The sequence below is a fragment of the Cavia porcellus genome, unplaced genomic scaffold (genome assembly GCF_034190915.1).
Source record: "Cavia porcellus strain 051 isolate PalLab524CR breed Dunkin Hartley unplaced genomic scaffold, mCavPor4.1 scaffold_17, whole genome shotgun sequence".
Classification (NCBI taxonomy): Eukaryota; Metazoa; Chordata; class Mammalia; order Rodentia; family Caviidae; genus Cavia; species Cavia porcellus.
The window spans coordinates 43,495,906-43,521,299 of NW_026947500.1; the positions used below are offsets into that span (position 1 = coordinate 43,495,906).

Here is a 25,394-nt window from a genome sequence, read left to right on the forward strand (position 1 = left end):
AGACCCCTTATCATTTAATTACAAAATAACTAGTTGATGCTTTGATGGTATTTATGGTTGGGAAGAAAGTAAAAGGAAATCATTTTGGACTTTCCCCATATAAATTAGAGTCTCTTGAGTAATGAGCAGTTAATAAGTGAATGCTTCCCACAAGTTGAAAAGCTATAGCTAATATGAGTATAGGATTGTATATCAAAGGTATATAGTTCCAGACCCTTGAATATAATTTGTAAATATTCTTGATTTGATGAACAGAACTTTGAGTGTAAATGAAGCTAATATTTGTTGAACACTCATTATATGCCAAGAACTATGCTAAAATTGTTATATAGGTTATTTATTTCATGCTCACTATAATCTTTGGTGGTAGGTACTCTTATTGCCTGAATTTTACAGAAAGAGCAGAAATATAGGTAACTTGCATAAATCACACAATAAGTTTCAGAGGTGAAAATCCAATAGAGGTCAGCCTGGCTCAGCAGCCCATTCTAAACAACTGCAGCAAATTGCTATGCTTTTAAAATCTATAAAGCTAGTATATAGCAATAATATACATGAATGCATTATATTTTTTTCCTAAATGTAGTTTATTATCAGACACATTCTTAGTATTACACCCATTTTAAAGCTGGAATAGCGTGGTGTTGCATTCCAGCACTTGGGAGGCTGAGGTAGTAGGATTGCTGTGAGTTTGAGACCAGCCTGGCTACATGGTGAGCTCAAGGCCAACCTGAACCATATAGGGAGACCCTGTCTCAAAATCCAAAAAACAAATAAACAAAGCAGCGGAATGACTGCGGTCTAAAGCGCTGGCGTGATCAGCGTGGAGTCAGCAGGACCCAGAAGTTCTTGAATGTACTGCACATCCCCTTGCCTGGTTCCTAAGCAGTTCGTGTAGCGCTGCCCGTCGGACGTTTCCCTAGGCGGTGCAGCGCAGCCAGGCAAAGTTATAATCGGTCGTCGCTGATGGTGGCGCCACATATGCAAGCCCTGCGCTTTTGGGCTTTAGTGTGGTCTTGAGGACTGCAGGGCTTCAGTGAATAATTTCACGCGGTGGAAGAGTCACTGTGGAGCGGAAGAGGACAAGCCAGTTTGGAGTGCTTTTCCTCTTCGAGGCGGCCAGCGAAATTGCGCAGATATCTCTGCCCTCCAGGGGTGCAGGTGTGCTGCTTTAATTCTTCAATCATTAACATAAATTAAAGCCTGTTCCTTTGCATTTAAAAAATAATATAAAACAACACTGTCCATGTTTTATTGCCAGGTAAGAGCTTTGAACTTCTGTCTCATTAGGGTTTGATAAACAGGATTTTCCAGGGCTGGGTGGCGCGCATAACCATAGGGGAGCAGCGCTGATAAGAGCTGTCTGTGAAGGAGCCACTGGAGCAGCCTCTGAGCTAGGCGCTGGCTGCGGATGCCTACCCCTGCCCCGCCCTGCCTTCCCCTCCTGGCTGCGGGCTTAGAGTGCCAGGCTTGGCGTCTTGTACTCCGAGAGCCGCGGAGGGGTGGGGTGAATACTTGTGCGGTGGTTTTTTTGTAAGAAACTTTGAAATCTTGAGACAAGTTGGAACTTCACCCAAAGTCTATTCGGTATGCAGGTGCCAGCAAGACTGAAGGATGTGCACACATGCGTGCTCACGGGCATGCGCACATTCAGACACAGGTGGACCCTCTCTCTCTCTCTCCGATGCCAGGCCAAGTGTTGATTTTCCTTTTAACGTACACCCTACCTCCGGGCTCTGTGCAGAATAAAGATTATTTTGCCCTCCAGAAGTAACGTTTTAATGATGAGGCAACATGTTGAGAGCATGAATTCTTGGTATCAGACAGGCTTTGGTTCAAATCTTTATTGTTTTGGTTTTGTTAAGGCAGAGACTCTCATGTAGCCCAGGCTGGCCTCAGATTCATGGTGATCCGCCTGCCTCAGCTTCCCAAGAGCTGGGTTTACAGGTGTGTGTCACCAGTACATCTCAGCTTCTCTATAGCTGTGTCATCTTGAGCAAATTATTTATTATTATTATTTGGTACCACAGATTAAACTCACTACCTTACTATTGCTAGGCAGGCACTTATGCTGCTGAACTAAATCCCTGACCCTTGAGCAAATTAATTCTTAAGTGTCATGTCTCCTATTTGTAAAATATATATAAATACTTGTCATAGAATTGTTGTGAAGATTAAAATAATATGCAAAAAATTTAACACATTATCGTGTTGTTTATTAAGTTGCACGGGGGCTGACAACTGGCAACTCTTATTTGTAATATTGTACTAAATATCTTAGTGGCATATAAATGTCAAACAGGTATGGTTCCTTATTTTTCTGTTTTTCCTCTTTTTTAGTGTAAAGTCTATTTTCCAAAAAATTTCGCTTTCTCCTTTTTTTTCTTTTTTTCTTTCCTTTTTTGTTGGAGGACAAATTACTTTGATTCTAACTACTCTAAAAACATTTCCTGCCTAAAGGGCTTTCACACTGGCTTTTAGTCTCTGGAATTAGGGGGGAGAAGCAGTAGAATTTGCTTCTGAGTAGAGCTGTTTCATTTCTACCATCAAAAACAAAACAAAACAAAAAACTCTTCAGTACTAGCCTTAGGTAGATGTAAATCACAAAAAGCCAGATAGCTCAAGAAAGGAATCTTTTTGTAAGTGGCTAGAAGAAAGGCAAAGAAATATAGAGATGAAAATATACTGATTTTAATGTTGGATCTGGCCATTTTCCTTCCCTTACTGTATATGTATTTTTAATTATAATGAATGCCTCTTTTTTTGGCCTTTTCTTTTCTTTTTCCTTCTTTCGATACCAGTGATCAAACTCCCAAACTTGCACTTACCAGGCAGGTGCTTGAGCTGCTGAGCTAAATCCCTGGCCACAGTCATTGCTATTTTTAAAACGATGCCAGAAATTGACATGTATTTTGTGCTTAGTTTTGGCCATGTCTTTCTCTTCCAAGGGATGGAACCCAGAACCTTGCAGCTACTAAGCATGTCCCCTACCACTGAGCTATATGCAGTTCCCAGTTTGGGCTGTTTCTTAAAGAAATAGTTTTCCAATTGAGTGAACTATGTTGGTTGAAGCACTGTTGTGTTTTTGCATCTTGGAGTGAGCGGTAAGGGTTTGTTGTGGTTGACAGTTGTCAGCTTTGGAACGCCTTTGCGGATAGAGCCTGTCAGGGAAGATAGACACATCATTCTTTTGGATGAGACCCTCTGTCACCACAGTCCGTGCTGTCAGATTGAAGACTTACTTGGGCTCAGTTTGGCAAATGAATTTATCTGTTTTATGAACTTCAAGCAACCAGGAATTAAGGACGTTTTCTATAAGTATCTGTTCTTTTTAATATCTAGCATTCTGTAAGTATCCATTCTTAGGAAATTCAACTGGTGGCTCCAAATTTTCCTGACGACTCAAACTGCCAAAAGCAAGTGTTCACTTTGGCAATAAACTTCATGGAATTGCTGTTTAGCAAGTTATTTGTTGCTTTTAGGTTTTTGGTCTCACCACTCCAGAAGAAAGTATTTTTCTGAATTTTTGGATGGTAAATGAGAACATGAATTGGAAGCTTTTATGTAAAGTGTGCCAGGTTGCCATTATCATACCTAAAGATAGAATTCAGAGAAGGGGAAGAACCCCAAGAACCCTTTCTGACAGAATTTTTTTCCCCCTGAGACAGTCTTGCTGTATTGCCCAGGCTGGCCTTAAACTTGCAATCCTGCCTAGCCTCTTGGTATCTGTATACTTTTATAGATGTGCAATACTGCACGTGGCTGATAGTTTTCTTTGTGTGTAGGGGGGATTTGAAACAAGGTCTTATATATAGCTCAGGCTGACCTTGAACTCTATCCCAGGTTGCCCTGGAATTCATAGTGATCTTCTTCCCTCAACATCCTGAGTTCTGGGATTACAGGTGTATACTACCACCCTTGGCATCTGTGATAGTCTTTTAAGAAAATTTATCAAGCATGTACCAGGCACAGGCACTGTGGTATTTAGGTGTATTATTTGATTTGAATTCTTATAATCCTACACACTAGTTAGGGTAGCATCATTACTCACATTCCTAAAGAGGAAATAGATTTAGGGAGAGTTTGCCTCAAGGTCACACCAGGAAATAGTAGGGCAGAGAGTTGAAATGGGGTCTCCCTGAATTCCAAAGCCGGAGTTCTTAACCAGTGATTCATAAGCTTCATTGTACATGAGAAGCACCAAGGGTACTTATTAAAACTTATTGGGGCTCTAGTTAGAAATTTAAGATCACTTAAGTCTGAAATGGCCAGACCACAAATCTCTGTGTGTGTGTATGTGCTCGTGTGTGTTGCTGAGGTTCAAGCTCAGGATTGCACATACCAAACTAAGCAATCACTCAGGCACTGAACTCCAGCCCTAGCTGCCAAGTTAATGTTTTAATAGGGCATCCCATGTGATTCCCAACGAGGAGCTGATGGACCATACTTACAGAAGTAAATTAAATTATATTGCTTTCCATGCTTAATAAAGAAGAAAATAGGTATAGACCAATGATCCGAGATCATGGAAAACAGAGCATGGGTCAAACCCAGTTCCAATAAACTGTATCACAATCCCATGATTTAAGTCACACATTTCTCAGTTACCACAAACACTGAAAACATCATGATCTCTAATAAGTAAAGCTATCCAGATACCATGCTCTTATATAAATGTTTGCTTTTGTTTTTTGAGACAGAATCTCTGCTATGTAACCCAGGCTGGTTTCAAACTCTCAGTGATTTTCCTGCCTCAGCCTCCTGAGTGCTGAGATTGCAGGTGTAATCCCACACCTGGCTTCTGTGCTCTTATTACTTACCAAGGTTAATAACTTACAAATACAAGGACCTGAAATTTTCTTGGTCCTTAAACTTCTTCAGTGACTTTTTTTAAATGAAGGAACTGAGACTTCTTCGTAGTCAGATCATCCATACTTCAGGCATAAAAGCACCAATTGCCTAGAGTGCATTTCTGGCCATGTAGAGTGGAAAAGGCTGGAGGGAGATAAAAAGCAAGTACTTCCAAGTGTGTCTCCAAAGCTCCTCTGGGCCTGTGTCCACTGTGAAATGGAGAGCGAAGCGGGTGCTGCTGCTGACAGCATTGAGCAGCAGCAGTCACGCATTGTTTGCATTCTGACCGCGATGTCAGATCTCAGCCAGGGTCAGCAGGGTTGTCTGCTTGTCCAGCCCCTCCTTGGGCACAGCTGACACCTTCAGTGACTTCCATGGCTGTCTGCCGGGACTGAGAGAGCCTTGTGTCTTGATCTTTAATCTATCTCCCTTTCTTGATTTGTCTGCAGCTCAGCGCCATGTGCTCACGTACATGGAGGACGCCGTGTACCAGCTGCTGGAGAACAGGGAGGACATTAGCCAGTATGGCATCGCCAGGTTCTTCATGGACTAGTAAGTGCAGAGTGCTTTGCTGAAGCATTGGGGACAGGAAGAATCTAGGGGCACTATGATCCCCACGTAGTGCCAATGAATACTAAGTCTTGGTGACTGGATGAGGTCTGCTCAGTATGTGTGAAATGTGCCTTTGGTGCAGCTAGTTGTGCCCAGTGACATGTGTCATTAATGACCGTGTCTATAGGACCTTAAATAACTGCTGTTTTGTCAACTAGATTTATCTCTATGTCCCAATTTTAATATATGTATATTGCTTGTATATATGTGTGTGTGTGTGTGTGTGTGTGTGTTGACAGTCTTGCTATGTAGTTCTGGCTGGTCTTGAACTCACTATAGAGCCCATGCTGGCCTTGCACTTGCAGCAATCTTCCTGCCTCGGCCTCCCATGTGCTGGGATTACAGGTGTGCACTATCGTCTAGCCTGATTATAATGTTTAACTTTGTCCTTTCTTTAGAGTACTCTGGCTTCTTTCAGTTGGGGATCACTTAGTCTGTTTTACATGCCTGGCTTTTCTCGTGGAGTTAGGATGTTGCTCTTGTGCAGTTTTCTTGCTATAGGATTACTGAATGATTTCAGAATGTTTCTAATGAATATTTTGGATTGCTGTTATATCATAGCACCACTGTGATTGAGCCCAGGGCCTTAGGTGTGCTAAGCAACGATACTACCTCTGAACTATTCCTCTTGTTTATTTTACTTTTGAGACAGTCTTGCTAAATTCACAGACTATCCTCAAACTTGGGATCTTTCTGCCCCAGCTTCCTGGTACTGAGATTATAGGTGTGCACTTCCATTCCAGCACTTAGATTATGTTTTTGAAGATCATGTAAAGTATGTCTGGGATATATAAAAGTCAGGAATATGACCATTTTTATAGTCTCAGAGAACTGGGTTTAGGCTAAATGTGATAATCACTTTAAAGCACTTTTGTCTTCATGAAATGATGTTAGCATTATCTTCACTACTATTATTTTATTTTTACTTTTTGTGGTACTGGGGATTGAATGGAGGGCCTTTACACTGGCCTACATCCCTAGCTCTTTTTGTTTCTTACTTTGAGACAGGGTCTGGCAGCGTCACTGAGTTGCCCAAGCTGCGCTTAAACTTGCAGCCCTCTGCCTCAGCCTCCCAGAGTGCTGAGATGATGGGCGTGTACCACCATGCCTGGCTGAAAACATTATTTTTATTACCAATATAACATTACAAACTTGCTTCTCTTTCCCTTTTTTCTGGTTTAGTGGCAACATTCTAAGAAGACAGCCTGTCACAGGCTTCCTTTTAAGAAAAGTCATGAACTGAAGTTCATCTTCCTCGATCATGGATCATTTTCTCCCTCTCTATTCTCCAGAGGTTCTTTGGAGATGACATAGCTACTCTAATGGCCTAAGCTTGGACTGCTGTTGGAGAAATATATTTTGCTATCCTCCCTCATGCTTTTGTGGAGCTGGAGTCCTTGTAAATAAAATCCAGGTTTCTTATGGATCAGGATTATAAATTCTTGGGGAAAACAAGCTTTCTGGAAGGAGAAGTCTCTTCTCCCTGCCTTGGAAAGCAAGAAGCAAGGAGTTGTATTTGCTCACGTGGTCTCAGCTGAAGCAAATGAAGTAGGTAGAGACTGAAGCCTGAGACCAGGTCACTTCCTTTGCTTTTACAGAACTGACACGCCTGGGGGTCAGGTTTCTAGGCTGCTAATCTGTACCAGCGCTCTGGGGCTCCTGGCCAAGTGGAACACGGCTCTTCCGGGTAGCGTTCTTCCTGGCTTGTTTTCAGTTCATCTCTGCCCTGTTAAAAGTCTCTCCTGTGTTATACTGGTTCCTTGGTTGCAGGCCCCATTTCTCCTTCATCACTGTTTTTGCAGTACTTGGCAGGATGTTTGGCACAGAAAATATTTTACATAGATATTGTTGTACTCTGTAGCTGTATCTGTATTTTAATCTCTCCCATACCATCTACTCTTATTCTTCATATTGTTATAAGGACCATTTTCTTTTTTTTCCCTCTACTGTTGACTTTTGGTTAAAGCTCTGCTTTATACAGTCTTAAGAAGCTGTACACCATGTGCCTAGCACTGCAAAAGCAAACCCAGTGGTCCATGTAACTGAAACTGAACTCTGGAGAACCCTTGAAGGCTTATAACTGTTCAGAATGCCATCAGCTGTTGATAGTTTCCCATCCACGATACACTGTTGGAAAAAAAAAAGCAGAACAATTTTTCTTTTTTTTTTCCCACTTGTGATTTTCTTTGAATAGAACAGTTTTTCATAGCACTGATAGAAATCTAGTTGCCCAGTGAGCTGTTTCTCATTCCCAGGAAACTAAAAATCACATAATGTATGTGAGATTATATACCTGATATGTCTATAACTCCAAGTATCAGATTGGCCCAAAGGAAGGGAGTTTTGAGAATGGAAACTTGCACTGGCACCAAAGCTCCAAAACCATTTTTTAAAAAAAAGATTTGAAAGATATAACTGTATAACAAGAATGGGAAATTAGTAGAAATTTTATTTGGTAGACAAGGGGGCCTAAATAATAAAAGCTTCTGATTTTAATTTAATTGTAACTTTGACTTATCTAGTGAAAACTCTTCTCTTTCTGGCCTTCCATTTGTATAGATTCATAAGAGAATCATGATGAAGGGAAAAGAAGAGGAAGCTCTTAGTTCTTAGAAGTCTTCATTCTTTAACCTTGGGCCAGTTACTTAAATCTGGGCTTCAGTTGCCTCATCTATGAAATGGGTTGAGTAAAGCCTTAAATGCTAATAATAGAATAATTGAAAATGCAATGGGCTCTTTTTACTAAATTTGTACTGTATCTCATCTACTGCAATTCTTTGAGATGTAAGTTCTATAATTATCTCTGTTACTGATGAGGAAACTGAGCAAACAGCTTTTTCAAGTTTGGAGGCTGGGAGTGTCCGAGGCAGGAATCGGGCCTTGTCCATAGTATTACACTTTCAAGGTGGTTTACTGCCCAGTGTTGCAAGCCTGTCCTGAGACTATTTGGAGGTCTCGTCTTGCTATAACTTTTACATTTCTTGGATTCTCTCTTCCTGTGAACAACATTATCACATAACCTTGTCTGGTGACCTAGTCCATTGCCATTTAAATGTTTAGCATGTGGGTACAGTTGGAGCTGTATCTAGGTAGCAGGAAGCCTAATATTTTAAAAAATATGTTGACTGTACACTTGCTATAGATTCAAGTTCATACCTCTTCATGCATTCAGTGATGGGTGAGGTACCCAACACGGTGATGGAAGTACCCTTAGGAATTGTTTTTGGGAGGCTTTTCTGCTGACTTTCTTCTCTGCGGCTGCTGCCCCCTCACTTGGGCTGTCACCCCTTGATTATTTGTGTTTTCAAACAAGGTCAAGATTATTTCAGCAAATCCAGATGAAACGTGAGAGCTGTTGGCCAACCGGTACCAAGTGCGCTTGTGAGCCGTGAGCTCTGTGGATTGTGCTCCTCCGGACACTCTTGTCAGGAGGATGCAGGGACTCATCTCTGTGTCATCTCACGAGAGTCTTGTCTTTCCACCAGGGCGGTAGAAGGGATTCAGGTTTAGGGTAGCCTCCCAAAGACTGGACGGAGTCAGCTCAGGTCAGAAGAAATGTGGGGAAAAAACCAAAGCGGGAGGAGCTCAGACTGCAAGACCACAGCAAAGTGTGACCAGGTTCTTGTGGTGAGGTCAAAACGAGAACTGTGGCTTTTTAAGACCCTGGGAAATAATGATGAGAGAAAAACGAGCAGAAATCTGAGCATTCCTATCAGAATAGTGAGCTGTGCTTCACAGGCTAAATTGATAGTTACAGCCCTGTGGCATCGGGAGCTTGGCCTCCACACTCTGTGGCCTTGCACCATGGGCCCAGGAGACCTTGTGCTTTCTTATGACCAAGTGCGTGTGTTTGTTTTTTTTCGGTGCTAAGGGTTGAACCCAGGCCTCACACATGCTAAGCAAGTACTGTGCCACTGAGCTATATCCTTAGCCTGTAGTCTATTATTTTAATAAACAAGCAAACTGACCTGGGTATACTCTTGGCATCCCAGTCCTCTGGGAAGCTGAGGCAGGAAGATTCCAGGTTCAAACCCAGTCTGGGCAACGCACACAAAAATGCCTGTGTGTGCATGCACATGTACACACTTGAGCAAACTGATGATGATGATAATGATAGGTAATAAACACTGCGTGTCTGGTACTGTTCCATGCATATAATATTGTCTCATTCTTCACAACTCAATGAGGCAGCATAGTAGTATGATCCTCATTTTATACATCTGGAAATTCAAGCACAGAAAAGTAACACTCTCAAAGTTACATAACTAGTGACTATTACAAGTTAAATGAGAAGAAAACAATTGAGGCGATGTGATTTACAGGCTGGCCTCATTGAGGGCTCATTTCTTCAGAAAATTAGTAACTTAGCTCACAGGGTGACTCGCCTCTTTGCCTGCTAGCTGCCCTTACCCTAAAAAGATAGTTTTATTTTATTGCTTCTAGTCGGAATGGAGAGGCCTCAGTAGCTGGAGTTCCTAGAGAGCCACTTTAGAGGTAGCCGGCCTTCTTCTTCCCTTGCTTCTATTTGGTAAGTGTAAGTAATAAAGTAGCATAAAATTATTTGTTATCTATCAGGTAAAGATAGAGGCAAAAACTTCCTCGGTTTTAGAAAAAGAATGTTAATTTCATTCTGAGATGTAGTAATCATCAAGCTCAATTCAGAAGTTGCATACTTTTTGTTATAGTAGAAACTTTTTATCATGTTGACTAGATAAATCCATGAAATGTGAACTTCATTAGTTCACTGTTAGAGAAAAGGAGATTCTAGTAGTGCACGTTCCTAAGTCGCTTAAAATAGAACTGCAATGAAGATCATCTACAGTTGTACAACATGGTCCGTTCTTTTTTTAAACAGGTTCTCCAAGCCCAGTGAAGGATGGCCCACTTCTTTCCTATGTCATCTACAGTGATCAGGGTGTAAACTTTGAGCTCATATATTGACAGATATTTTTAAGGTTACCTACCATCTAGCACTTAAATAATGTTATTTTGGGTTCTTCTTGTGTCAGTAGCAAGGGAGGAGCAGAAAACTGGGGCAAGGAGAAACACATCAGACAAACCAGGGCTTCGCTGACTTCCAGGCTTACAACTGTGAGTGAGGGGTGGACTGGAGCTTCTCCAGGCCACTTCTCCTCCATGCTTTGCCTTCGTATTGTTGTTAAATTGAGCCGGAATGTGGGGTGGTGAAGTAATGGTGACTAATCCCATTATGGCCTTCTTCAAAAGGGCCAGTGTGTCTCCCTGCAGCCAGCCCCCTCCTGCTTTTTTTCCATAGTTCAGTTCTTAGCTAGAGTTGACACATTGTAATAGAAAATTATCCATTTCTCATTGTCAGCATCTGGATTCTCACAGACTCAGAGAACTGCCAGGAATAGATTTTGCCTTCAGTGAAAGCCATCCCATTCTCACTGTTACTGACTTGGACACTGTAGTTAAGCTTTCATTTGTGAACTCTATAGAGGATTCTGGGTCTTTTTAATGTAAGCAGAAGTGTGCTGTAGCCAAAGGACCCTAGGAAGCCGCAACAGTGAGTTAAGAGTCACCAAGATCTGTTTTTTTTTTTTTTTTTTTAATTTTTTTTCCAAGATCTGTTTTGAAACAGTACCCTGGAAGGTCCCAGGAACTGCCTGTTTGCATGGCACCCATCTGGCTTCTCCCTTTCCTTCGTGCTATGGGTTATAGGAAACCATCCAGCAGCACTTGACCTGGTCGCTGAGGAAGCGATTTCACAGCCCGCTGGCCCTGATTCGTTCAGAAGCCAGAGCCAGAGGTGAGAGAAGCAATAATTGGGCCTGGCTTTTCCTTGTCAAGGAAGACCCTACTTCCCCCCAGTCCTTTCTCCAAGTTAGTGAAACTTAGCTGTTGTGAAACCATTCAATAAGAGGAAATGAACGAATACCATCCTTAGCCAAAGAATTTTCAAGACCTAGTAATAATATTCCTGTTTTCATGGGAGTTGCTTTTGCACTAGCTAATATAAAATTTAGGTTTAATTCTTCACACTAAAATATCTCCCTGTAGGGAAATAACTTGATTTATTTCCATATATAAATAATATAAAGGATTTTTACTTGATCCAAGTCCTGATATTCCTTTTCCTCCACCACTCCAATAATTCCCTGAGCACGCCTCTGGTGATCAAGTAGACAGATGTGAATCTGAATTAATAAATCTGTTGTGCTGTTAGTAATGTAAATAAAGTAGCTCATCAGAAGGTAAGAAACTTGAACTCATCAACAACAGAACAATTTAAATTGCTCTGTGCTTTTAATTTCTTCCATGACTTGCTCGGCACTTTAGAAGATCTGTGGTGCTGGCGGCACAGGCTTGGCACAAGAGCAGGAAAGAATGACACAATCTGGCACCTTAACCAGAAGGTCTGTAATGAACGGGCATGGGGCGGAGGGGATGGAAGGGAAGGAGGAAGGACAGCTAGAACTTTGGCAGCCACACAAAAGTTCTTCCCTGAGAAAAGTGAAATGAAAGTCGAGCGAAGCTTCCCTCTGGGATTATGATGTGCTGAGATGTTTGTCTCCGTGTCCCCAGCAGGTGCATCTTACAGCCAGGGACCCCCTCCAATCACACAGGGTTTCCTGGGATCCCTCAAGAGGGGTCAGAGCCAACCAGCTTCCTGCTTGAAGACAGAACTGCAATTCCTTTTTGCCGCTATCAGACTCTACTCTGACTAGCACAGAGGAAACTGTCCCCTTCAAAAATGATAGGAGTGTATATATTTATTTTACCACAGGTGGATTCCAGGGTTGTTGAGTTCTGGGTCTGCAGGAGACGGAATTCTTTGGTGAGAGCAGTTTGTGTAAAGCATTTCCTGGATGGTGTAGAAGCAGCCTTGAATTCATCCTTGTCATTAGGTAACAAGCAACGATAAATATCTCTGCTAAAGTTCTTGAGTTGTAATTTCCCAGGTTTAGGTTGTTATGAGGGACAATAATACGTATCTTACAGGACTTATACAAATCGAGTGATATGGCGTATGTAAAGTATCTGCCCATGCATTGTTCATTCCCTTATGTGACATTCTCTCTTACCTTCAGCAGTGTTCTGGGAGCTTTGGTTCCCTTACTTGGTAGAGCTCTTAGAAAGTGGTTGCCTTCCTCTTCCTCCCCTTTAGAGTTAAAGCTCTTGAGGACTTTTCAATTTCTCTCTTGTTTTTTTATAATACTTCTTACCCTGCATTTTGTGTGCTTTTTGGAGATTAAACACTTGACAATTTCCTGCATGACTAATAGCTATTTCATGTTGGCCACTTCACTCATCATTTAGTTCATTGAGAAAATGGCCCACCAGATCTTTCCTGCCTTTTTTCCCTTCCACTATAGTCAGGTGCCAACTTCCTGTCTCTTTCTCCTTTCCGCTGCTTCCTAAGATGAAACAGTTAAGGTGTGATGGGAGATCTGGGTCCCCAAGTCCACCCCACTGTCTCGGTCCTGCTCTCCACTCTTACAGTGCAGTGATGTGTGGGGTAATGAAAAGCAGACCTTCTCTGCTGAGGTCATCGCTCCTCGTGCTGGCAGCCTGCGGCAGGAAGCTGTTTATCTGTGCTTGCGGAGCCCAGCTCCAGCTTCGGAGCAGTTGGAATGTATTGAGAAACCACAGCCAAAGAGAATATGTTGCACAGGCAGCTCCACGCAGGGATTGCACATTTACACCACACAGGCAGCAGCTCACATGTGTGGCATAGCTGTTTATTTGCATACTCTCATACTTCTCCTCCGTGTGGTACATGTGCCCTCCTGGGGTTAAACCAAGAGAATGTATGGCTGTGTCCACATGCCCTGAACATCCACCAGCTAGCCAGAGGGCAAAAGGGCACCATGGGACATTTGCTGTAAGGAACACCTTTGTTTTGGTACCAGGGATCAAACTTACGACCTTGCGCTTGCCAGGCAGGCGCTTATGTTACTGAGCTAAATCCCCAGCCCCTAGGGAACATCTTCTCAAGATAGTACAAGTCTGATGGTTAGAATTTTAAACCATCAGGGATATAGCACAGTGGCACAGCACCTGCCTAGCAAATGTGAAGTCCTGAGTTTGAATTTATTTCTCAGTACAAAAAAAAAGAAAATAGAATTTTAAGCCATCCAGGCCCAATCATGAGAGCATACAGATACACTATTCCTTGCATGTTTTTCCAACTAAATGTTTTCTTCATTCCTTTTGCAAATATTAAGTATTGAGGCTTTTTGTTTTTGTCTTTTTGAGGCAGAGTCTTGCTATGCAGTTCAGGCTGGCCTTGAACTCACTTGATAGCCAGGCTGGCTTCAGACATGCAGTGATCCTCCTGATTTAGCCTCCCAAGTGCTGGGATTACAGCCACACCTGGCTAAGTATTGTTACAGAGTTTCAAATGTCTGTGTCAGTAGGAACATAAGATGCTGTTGTTGGTAAAGAGATGTAATTCGATGGAAGAAATAATGCTTACTGATTGATACCTAAAGAATAATTGAAGACTTTGTATAGTGACATTAACTTATATGCCCCAGTGTGCTGGGAATTGAGTGTAAGGCCAAATAATGGCTGTTAAATAAGAGTAGACAATTAAGGAATGATAAACAGGACCTGAGAAAGTGGGTAAGATTGGAAGGAAGAATTTTTATGTGCTATCAAAGCACTGGTGCAGAGTGGTTAAACATATACCACATGTACTTGTTTGTGATCATGGCAGGCTGCATAGCCTCATCTCCAAACTAGGGAAACTCATGTATAAATTGTAAAACCCCATATTGCATGATTTTGGGCAGAATTAAATGAGAAATGAATGTAAAGTATTCCACCTAAGATTTAGTATTAAATAGATGCTATTGTTGGTGGCCATTCATTCATTCAGCAAACACTTGCTTTGTAACTGAGACATGAGGAAGACAGTAGTGAACAAGAAAGATGAAAGGTCCCAACCCTTATGAAGCTTTCACTTCTGACATTATCTTTATTTCACCTTTTAAATGTATGTGTAGTAAGTTTTGACTTAAAAAACAGTTGCAAAATAATACAGAGCTCCCCTATCCCTTTCATACAACTTCCTCTGATGTTAACATCTCCCATAACCCTGGCAAAATTGTCAGCCAGGAACATTCTTTAATTCAAAACTACTGGGGTAAGGCTCTGTGGTAGAACATTTGCCTCCCATGTGTTCAATCCCTAGTACCACAAAACAAAACAAAGCCATCTACTAAGTGGTCCATCGATCTTATTTGAATTCACCTCCTTTTTATTCTTTTTTTCTTTTTTGAGACAGGGTCTTACTTTGTAGTTCAGGCTGGTCTGGACTTAGTTTCTAACCCAGGCTGGCCTTGCACTCACGGTGATTATCCTGCCTCAGCCTCCCAAGTGCAGGCATGTGCTGCCACGCCTTGCTTCACCCTTATTTTTGAAGTGCAGATTTTTGGGGGGCATATCACTTTAACTTGACAGTTGTTTTACCATTCTGTTCCACTGGCTTCCACTCTTTCTGTTGAGAATAAGTTTTGAGTCTTTTTTTTTTTTTTTTGTCTTTTTCCTTTTTATCGGTACTGGGGATCGAACTCATGACTGCCTGCTTGCAAGGCAGGTGCTTATGCCGCTGAGCTAAATCCCCAGCCCCAAGCTTTGAGTCTTATGTCTTCTTCAGAAAATAACCCTTTCTCTCTAGTTGTTTTGGGTATATCTCTCCTTGGTCTTTGTGTTTGAGAAGTTTTACATATAGTATCTAGGTTTGCTCTTTAAAAAAAAATATTTAGACTATTTGGTATTCTTAGGACTCCTTGAACCTGTAGCTAAAAAACTTTTGTAAGTTTTAGAAAATCTTCAATAATTAGCTTTTCAAATTCACTTGTGCTTTACATTCTTTCTTATTCCTTTTGGGATTTCAGTTAGCAAACATTAGACTTTTCACACTATCTGCTGTCTTTTATGTACTTTTCTGTATTTTTTTATTACTTTGTTTTTTATACTTCATTTATCTTCAGATCTATCTTCTAGTTCATTAATTCTTTCTCTATTTGTGTCTGATTGCTGAAATCCATCTACTGAGTTCTTAAATTTATTACTGCATTTATTAGTTTGAGAATTTCCACTTAGGCCAGGGATATAGCTCAGCAGCACAGCACCTGCTTGGTAAGCTCAAGGTCATGAGTATGGTCCTGATACAAAAAAAAAAAAAAAAAAAAAAATCAACTTAGTTTTTTTTAACTAAATCTTGTTTTTCATTTGCTTCAACATTGTATAGTTATTATTATTATTATTATTATTTTTTTTTTTTTTTTTGGTCTTTTACTTTTTATCGGTACCAGGGATCGAACTCACAACTGCCTGCTTACAAGGCAGGTACTTAAGCCGCTGAGCTAAATCCCCAGCCCCAAGTATAGCTATTATTAAAAAATAACTTACTATCTGGATTCCCTGTGGGTGTGTTCCATTATGTATTTTAACTCTTCATTTTTGTACTGTACTTTCTAATCTTCTGTATATTTCATTTTGTTTTTTGAGACAGGATCTTCCTGTGTAGTTCAGGCTGGGGCCTTGAACTCACTGTAGAGCCCAGTATCACTGAGCCTCAGTCCTCCTATTTCAGCCTCCCCGTGGCAGGACCACAGGTGCGCACAGCCATGCCCGCTGTTGTCTTATCTTGTGTTACAAAGTTTTTCCCCTAGTGGAGAGGTATATAGTGTACCTGAAAACAAGACAGAGGTGACGTGAGGCCTAAATGATGTTATCTTCCCTCAGAGAGGATTTCCATTTCCATTTTCTTCTGGCAGGGACCTGCACACTAAAGTCCTACTGGCAGGTAAAATTACTGGAAGCTGGGTTTCTTTCTTTCTTTCTTTCTGCTTGCTTGCATGCTTTCTTTCTTTCTTTCTTTCCTTTCTTTCTCTCTCTCTCTCTTTCTTTACCTTGTGCTTGCCAGGAAAGGCACTGTGTTGCTGAGCTATATCCCCAGCCTGGGAAGGGCTGATTTGAAAGGTTATCTCCTCACCAGCAGAGCCTCAGGAGTTTACCAGAGTTTGTCTTCCTAATCCAGAGACCTCCCAAACTCCCAATTTTTTTTTTTTTTTTTTTTTTTTTTTGTCTTTTTCCTTCTTATCGGTACTGGGGATCGAACTCAAGACTGCCTGCTTGCAAGGCAGGCGCTTATGCCGCTGAGCTAAACCTCCAGCCCCACTCCCAATGTTTTGAACTCCCAAGTTTCAAGGGTCATTTGAAAACTGAGGAACTTAATTTTAATTGGAAACTATTAACTGCTTAATCCGTCAGTCACATTTTCTAGAACTGGTAGAGGCCCTCAGAGCTATCAGAGTATAGAACAACCCCTTATTTTTAAAGCAGTGAGGTGAGGATGAGTGATACTGTGGGATACCTGGTGAAATAGTAGTGTGATATGAACATGTCTGGCACTTTTATATTGTTGACCGAGTCACAGATACTACAAAACCTACTGTGTTTACATTCATAATTAAAGGAAATGCTAAATTTCAATTCAAAGTTAGTAAATATAGAAAAATTTTCCCATCAAACTCTGTAGATCCCTTGAATTTAATCCATAACACCCTTCTTTCTTTTTGGGTCTTGCTATGTTGCCCATGTTGGCCTCAAACTCATGATCCTCCCAACTCAGCCTCCTGAGTACTTGGCGTTATAGGCATGCACACTATTCCTAACTTCTCTTTAGGACCCTAAGCATGGGGAAATGGAACCAAAGGCTTGGCTCATGTCTATAGAACTTATGCCTCCTTACCTCACCTCTTCATCCTCCATTGCCTTGGGAATGGCTTGCTGATAACGTTGAACCTGTATCTTGAATCATATTCTGGTTTTCCTCAACCAGAAGGGTGCATCTGAATTACCTTATCTACCTTTCTTGGAAGAGGAACACTTTTGAGTTCTCTTAGAACTTTTTATACCAGTGGAATATAATTTTCTTAGCAGAAGTAAAAAATATTGTACTCTGCAAGGAGTCATAAAGGAGTTTGATTTCTGAGGTACTAGCACAATTTGAAAAGCAACAAATAAATTCTATAAGTGGGGTTTGTGGAGGACTCAATTCTATTGAAATAAAAAGAAAGACAAAGTAGGAGACAGAACCTTGAAAATGCTGAAAAATAAACTCAGGGCCTGGTCTTTTAATTTTTAAAATTCCATCACTATTTATTAAGAACCATAGTCCTCAGTAAATTCACTGTCATGTGAAAATGATAAAGTACAATGAAAATAGAGCATTTGAAGCCAGTGTGGAAGTGTACACCAGTAACACCAGCATTCTAGGAAACTACGGCGAGAAGATTATAAATTTGAGCCCCGCCTGTGCAATTTAGTGATTCAGTAACTTAGTGATTGAAATCCTATCTCAAAATTTAAAAATTTTAAAAATGGCTGGGGGTATAGCTTTGTGCAGAGGCCCTGGTTTCAATCCCTAGTACTAAAATAAATAAGCACGTTTTCTTTTTTTGTATGCACTGGGATTTGAAATCACAACCTCATACTTGCCAGGCAGGTGTGCATGCTCTGAGCTATAGCTCCAGCCCAATAAACACATTTTAAAAATAAAAATAATTTTTTTAAAATGAAGCATTTAAAATACTAGACTAATTAATAAACTTTCATAGCAGTAACTAATTATACCATGTTAGGAACCTGATTACACTGAATGACATGTAACCAAGGCCTAGCATGATATACTGGTGATTATCTTTTCTTTGTCTTTTTCATTTTTATCAGTACCGGGGATCGAACTCACGGCTGCCTGCTTGCAAGGTGTACTGGTGATTATCAGACAGAGACAGAAGAAAAGAACTTCAAGAAGTGAGGAGTAGGGCTGGGGATTTAGCTCAGTGGCTTAAGTGCCTGCCTTGCAAGCATGCAGTTGTGAGTTCAATCTCTGAACCCTGGTACCAAAAAAAAAGAAGTGAGGACTTTAAAAAAAAAAGGAAAAAGAAATGAGGACTTGCTGAGAAAAGGGTGTGTCAGCCTGCTCAGGGGGGCCCCAAGGAGATTTTCGCAGTGAGGTCCCAAGGTTATAGAATGCACGTGTGCCAGACATCAGCAACAACAGCACAGGCAGCATGGGGCCAGCAGAAAGCGACCCGCGTCTTTATTGTATAATTGTTATACAGGTGGTTATCTCATGTTTACATTCTTACATAGTGCTGTAACCTGCACATGTGTGTTTACCTGTGCTAAGTCATGGTTACCTAACTGTATCCCACTGTGAGCCTGCGCTAGACAAGTAGGGTCAGGTCCTCAGGTGTCCTTACATGCCCCTGAGCTTTGAAGCAGTGTGGTTCCCCACAGAGTGGATATGAAAACCAGATCTTAAGCTTGGGGTGACTTGAACATAAGGAGGAAGGTTAGAGTGGGGAGAATGGAAATCATAGTTAAGTAAAATTCCTCAAAAGCATGAGACTGGCTTTTCTTTAAAGAATCACAAGTTATACATCTTTTACAACAGCAGAAGTTCTTGACTAAAGTAACAGCAATTGACTGTAACCATCTCAAGTAAAGAGAGACTTTGATGGAAAGCTGTATAATTATGGTAACTGTGTACACAGCCCCTAAAGCTCCCTTGATCCTTGTGTCAGTGTTGCTGAGGCTCGAACCCCAGGCCTTGTGCATGCTCCACAGACTACTCCTAAGCTATGCCCCAGCTCATGCCCTTGATTCTCGTCTGTTTCCTGAGCATTGTCCTTTAGCAGCTATGAATTTTGAGCCATTAATACCCTTCCAACAAAGCCCCTTCTTCCTTCACTGGCTTTGGTTTCTGTTGCTTGCACTCAGGAATGCTGACTGTTACTGTTCTATATTCACAAATATTTCATGGATCTTTTAGGGCATATTAGTTACCATATGAAATGGAATTCTCATAAACGTTATGTGGTAATGACTTTTGTAGAAAAAAGGAATGGGAATGTTTGATCTGCTGTTATTTACAAGTATTTAGACTATTACTGCTGTATACACCATCCCTAGTAAAATGTTTTTCTCCTCCCAAGTGTCACTGTGAATCATAAGTAAATACTGAAATTACAACAGAGAAGATATATTACTAAGTAGCAGATGTTTCTAGGAGTGAACATCTAATTCATTTCACTGGATGAGATTCTGCCTATTCAGTGGTTTCTTGGGTGCTGATAAAATTTCTCCAAAAGTGTTTCCTAATATATTACTGAAATATTTAAGATAAATGAAAAGCTAACATATTAAAACTAATTTTGAGTGGTGACAAAGGAGGAAGACTATCTTGAGAATCTGAAACAGTTATCAGCTCCAGTTTTTCCAAAAATAGCTATTTTCAAGTCTGTCAAGTTGTTTTGTGTGTGTTTCTGTGTGTTTCGGTTGAGGTTGGGTTTGTTGTTGGGGTGGGGGTTTTTTGTTTTGTTTTGTTTTGTTTTATTTTTGGTCTTTTTGAGACAGGGTCTGGCTATGCAGTTCAGGCTGGCCTTGAACTCACTTCATAGCTCAGGCTGGTCTCAACTTCTTGAGTGTGGGATAACAGGCGTATGCCACCATACCCGGTTTGTCGAGCTATTTTTATTAAAAACAAAAACAAAAACAACTGTCCTCTTAAAAATGTTCTTGTTATTTTTCTTATGAATCTGGGAACTATGCCAGATGGTAAAAATGGCCAAAGAGAGGCCTCAGGCGTGGACACAGTGACTGTCAGTTCACTGTGCAGGGGTAAGGGTGAAGGCAGGGTGTGGAAGCACAGCCTGTCTGCTTGGAGAGAGCGCAGAGGGCAGCTGAGACACAAACTGCTCTCCTCTGGGCAGCTCTGGCATTTAACCCAGCCAGGAGGCAGTGAGTGCTGAGGTGAGGTGGAAAAGATATTCCACTCCTCAGGAAGGAGGGGTGCGAGGACCCGCCAACAGGGCAGGCAGGCTCAGTGCAGAGCTGTGTCACCCTCATCACACTTCAGGTTTTTCTCTCAGAATAGTGGATTTGCTTATCTCATATGGCTTGGGGCTGGGGATTTAGCTCAGCGGCATAAGCGCCTGCCTTGCAAGCAGGCAGTTGTGAGTTCAATCCCTGGTATTGATAAAAAGAAAAAAGACAAAAAAAAAAAAGAATCTAACTTCACTCTCTTACAGTCTTATTTTGAAATTTTGTACCTTTTTTCCCCTTTCTTTTAAAATTTAAATTCCTTTAAAATTAAAAAAAAAAAAGAATCTTAACTTGAAAGCTGGGTGTGGAGGCACCACCAGAATTTCGAGGTCAACATGGGCTCCATAGTGACTCAGAGGCCAACCTGAACTGCATAGTGAGACCCTTTCTCAAAAAAAAAAAACAAAAAACAAATCTAGCTTCATTGTCGAGCTTATTTCCTCTTCGTCATTAATGCCCTAAGCAGTAGGTTTACCAACCCACTTTCTTTTCTTTAATACTCTCCTACCTATCTATGTTTTTCTTATCACAAAATAGATTAAGTATGTTTTTAGCAAGCTAGATTAACATGGATATGAATGGCATGTGGGTTAATCATTGACATTCATTGAACAAATGTTTAGGCCTACTTACTCCATCCCAGACAGGTAATAGATAAGTAAAACAATCAGTCAGGTGACCTGAGATGGTCCAAGCTCTGAAGTGAAGGAGGGCCCTGGGGATGCAGCTCAAGTGGTGGAGCTCTTGCCTAGTGCAAGGCCCTGCATTTGATCCCCAGCACAGGAAAGAAAGAAAAAACTAAAACATGGGAAGCTACTTTTGACAAGGTTATTTGTGTTGCTATTGCTATTTTGGGGGCCTGATTAAAGAAAGAGAAGGCCCTTTAAAAAACGTATTCTCAGGGAGCGTGGTGGGCACACCTGCCATCCCAGCCCTGGGGAGGAGGAGGATCACTGTGAGTTCTCTCCTGGCCAGCCCTAATTGTGTAGTAAGATCCTGTCTGAAGCCACCAAAAAACAAAGCAAAACAAAACAAAAAAACCTGTTCTTGGTTAAGATAGTGGAGGAAAATGAGGAAGAGCGAAGAGGGGTCACAATTTCACACTGTAGGGGAGAGGGGAAGAAGCTGAACTTGTCCTTTATTTCCTTTGTAAATAATTCATGATGTGCCAGGGATTTAGCTCAGCGGCGTAAGCACCTGCATGGCCAGTATAAGGCCATGAGTTTGATCCCCAGTACAAAAAAAAAAAAAAAAAAACCAAAAAACGTGATGATGGTGGGAGCTAGGGGCAGGTGTGACGGGTCACTGCAGTACCACCTCCTTAGAATTATGTTACGAGGCCCCTCGGAGCCCCCCATTCCCCATAAGGATTAATGGGTGTGCACCTAGAGGTGGGTAGGAGGTGCAGCTGAGTCATCCTGCCACCTCAACCTTTAGTTCTTCAGAAAGCAGTGTTTCTAATGAACTGCTCAAATATCCGTGGGTCAAATGCTAAAGTGCAACAAAATTGTTGGAAAGAACTCTTACATTTGTTGCTTAGAAAATACTTTGCTTCTTGCCCTCTTGCTGTATTGGTGCCACTTGCACAAGATGGGAATTCTTAGATTTAAGTTTTTGTTTTTGTTTTTTTTTCTTTTTGGAGTACCGGAGATTGAATCCTGGATTTTCACTCTGAGCTACATCTTCAGCCCTTTTTTATTTTTAATTTTAAAATTAAATTTTAATTAACAGGGCCTTGATAAGTGGCTAAATTTCCCGGGCTGGGTTCAAATTTGTGACCCTCCTGCCTCAGAGTGCTGAAATCACAGGCATATGCCAGCACACCCAAGTCATATTTAATTCTTGTTTTGTGTTCATTGAGTATTTACTTTGTGCCTACCTTTGCTTTAAGTGATGTGAAGGAGGAAAAAGATGGCCATATGCTCCATCCTCAGTGGAAAACATTTTGGTCACAAGTGACAGTGATCCAACTTAACATGACTTGAGAGAGGGAAACACGGACTGACAGAGGGGAAAATGTGACTAAATATTAGAAAATAGTTAGAGCTGAATTTTTTTTTTTTATTTTAAAGAGGGCAAAGTTAAACACAACAAAACAGAACATAAGAAAGCAATGTAAGAGACATAAATTTCAACGCAAGACAGCCAGAGATCTTCACTATCTATCACGTTGTCTTTTGTTTTCTTGCAAATAGTTGTCCATATCTTCACATACAGTGAATTCATACAAAACAACATAGTATAAAACTGATTCGAACAGGAAGATGAAGACATTTTAGGTTTTCAAGACCAGACAATAAGGAAGTCAACAATGGCTGTTATAGTGTCTCTCGTTCTCTTCAAAATAGCTGTCCATACCTTAGTGTGTGTTGAAATTAAACAAAACAGACTAAAATCACTCTGAACAAAGAACAATAGTATTACTGGATTTCATATCATGATGCCACAGAATCAGCGCTGGGTACTATAGTGTTTCTTTTTCTTCAAAGTAGTTGTTCATTTCATCATGTGTTATATAATCAGTTCTCATTGAGCTGAATTTTTAAAAAATCAAAATTTGTAAGATACAGCTAAGTAATATTTTCTTAGAAGAAATATCTCAAATTAATGACCTTGGCTTCTACCTGAAGAAATTAGAAAAGGAAGAGCAATTTTAAAAAGAAGATGCAAATAAATGTAAATAAGAAAGATTTAGAGTACAAAATAATGAAATAGAAAATAGAATAATCAACAATATGAGTGAAGCCAAGCTAGTTTTTTGTAAACAAAATTAATAAGAGAAAAATTGTGAACCAAACTAATCACACACAAAAAAATAAAAATCATGGTAGTAACATTATAGAAGGGATGATTGAAAAATATGGTGAACTCTTAATTTTAAAAAAAATTGTAGTAAAACCTATAGTTCAACAGAAAAACATTTAATTTCAAGTATATATAAATTTATCTATTATCAGAATTTATGTATGTATGTATAAAGTTACTTACATCAGGTTTTATAAGGCAGGCTTCCAATGACTGCCTGCAGAGTCAGGTATCGAAGAGTGTAAAATGACTGGCTGTGCACTGAGAGCTGTAGGACTCACTCAAAGGTCAAAAGCCCGCAGCTCACTGCAGAATCCCTAGTGAGTCTATATCAGGAAGCTGAAAAGTCTGTGCTGAAAACCTGCAACAGACATCCAAGGTGACAGCGAGGATTGGACTTCTCAGGAGAACCAGAAGCAAGACTTCCTTCTTTCCCTTTTTATTCTACCCAGACTACAAACCTATTGGTTGGTGCCACCCAGACCCAGAATGGGGCTTCCCTCTTCACTAAGCCAGTCATTCACACTCATAACCATGTGCTAAACCAGTCAGCCAAGTGTTTCTTATTCAAGTTGATATCCCAGTTAACACGACGTCATTATAGGGTCTATAAATTTTAAAATATAAATAAGAAACACTATTATAACTTTTTGCTGATAATTTAGATCAAATGAACACGAATATAAAAGACATCCAAGAAGAAATTACAATTTGAAGAAACTAAATTGGTAGTTAAAAATACTATCAAGAAAAATGGGAGTTATTATTTGATGTACATAGAGTTTTTAGTTTTACAAGATGAAAAGACTTAGAGATTGGTGGTGGGGAGGTTGCACAACATTATGGATGTTGAACGGTGTTGTTGAAGACGGGCAGATGAAACAGGGGGCACCTGTCGTCTCAGTTACTCTAGAGGCTGAGGCAGGAGGATCACTTGTTCAAGCAAACACTTATTTCTCCCCTATAATCAACACAGCTTTTAATTTGGCAAGAACAACTTTGTGCTCTCTTGGTAACCAATGGATGCAGCACATGTTAGAAATCCCATGTGTCTTTCTTAGCTGTAAGTTCCATCAAACTAGCCAGTAATTGTATCAGGTAGGACCTGGAAAGCTGTTTGCTTAGCAGTTGCCAAGGGTAGTGGAGGAAAGAAAAGCATGTTTCTGATACTTTTCCTTAGGAATCTGGGGATTTAAAGTTTAGTGATAAACAGTTAGTTTAATATGTTTAAATACTTGAATCACTCTTAAATCATTCCTTGTTTTGTAACACACTAAGGAGATCTTAGAGATAACTAAGGCAGTGATTGGGAAATTCTCTCGAGGATAAAGATCCTCCAGAAGTATCAACGAAGGGACAGAGTGGGGTGACACATAGACAAAATAAGTTAGCTATTAGGGTACGAAGTCCAGTGTCCTCCGATTACCTCAGGCTGTGCGAGGAGGGTTGAGTTTGCAGGCCAGAGATTCTTTGGGATGCACTGTTTTATAAGCCTCTTTAAAAAAAAAAAAAAAAAAAAAAGTCAGGGGCTGGGAATTTAGCTCAGTGGCTTAAGTGGCTGCCTGGCAAGCATGAGGTCCTGGTCGATCCCTGATAGAAAAAAAGTTCCCTCCAGCAGGTAAAGAACATTTCCTGGCTCTGGCTGGAGTCATCATGTAAGACACTGACATGTTAGGAGGGCTTCGGCCAGCAGCGACCTTTCTGGTTGAGCTTCCTACATTGTTCATTGGGTTTCTGTTGCTGTTCTTCTTAAGCCATCAGAGAAACTACTGCACTGGTGCTTGTTAAATCTGTCATTATTGGCCTCCAAAGTCTGGTGGGGACCAGAGTCACCCTGAATGCCTCTCTGCTCAATGAAGGAGGCTCGGCTCTATGGGCTCCCCAAAGCACTTTCCCACTTCCCCAGAGCACCTTCGAGGCTCTCTGCGTGGCCACTCACTGTCCTCCTTATATAATACCTCCTCTGCCTGTCCTCTGAATGCTGGATTTCTCAGTTCCCAACTTGAAGAAGGAGCTTTATTTCAGAGGAGAAGGGGCCCCCATATGTGGCCTATTATATCCATATCAACTTGCTTACCCTTTTCAAACAGCTATTGTCTTTTAATAGGGTCCTGCCTGGCAGGGGGAGTCCCTAATTCCTGCCATATAAGAATGGGCAGCTTGAGTTACAGCGAGCTGCAGCTCCATGCTCTGATCAAAAAGCCTCTGTTGTTTTTAGGGTTTCATTCCCTCCCTCTTTCTCTCTTTCTATATCCTAG

General features: G+C 40.9%; 1 protein-coding gene across 3 annotated transcripts in view; it reads left to right on the forward strand.

Moving 5' to 3' along the window:
* Cstpp1 (centriolar satellite-associated tubulin polyglutamylase complex regulator 1) overlaps positions 1-25,394 on the forward strand; it is a 189,841-nt gene that overhangs the window by 45,391 nt on the left and 119,056 nt on the right. For all 3 annotated transcript variants that reach the window (XM_013147470.3, XM_063227928.1, XM_003465145.5), the window contains exon 2: positions 5,301-5,403. In XM_013147470.3, coding sequence (XP_013002924.2) covers positions 5,301-5,403 — 103 coding nt within the window. The remainder of the gene's footprint in view (positions 1-5,300; positions 5,404-25,394) is intronic.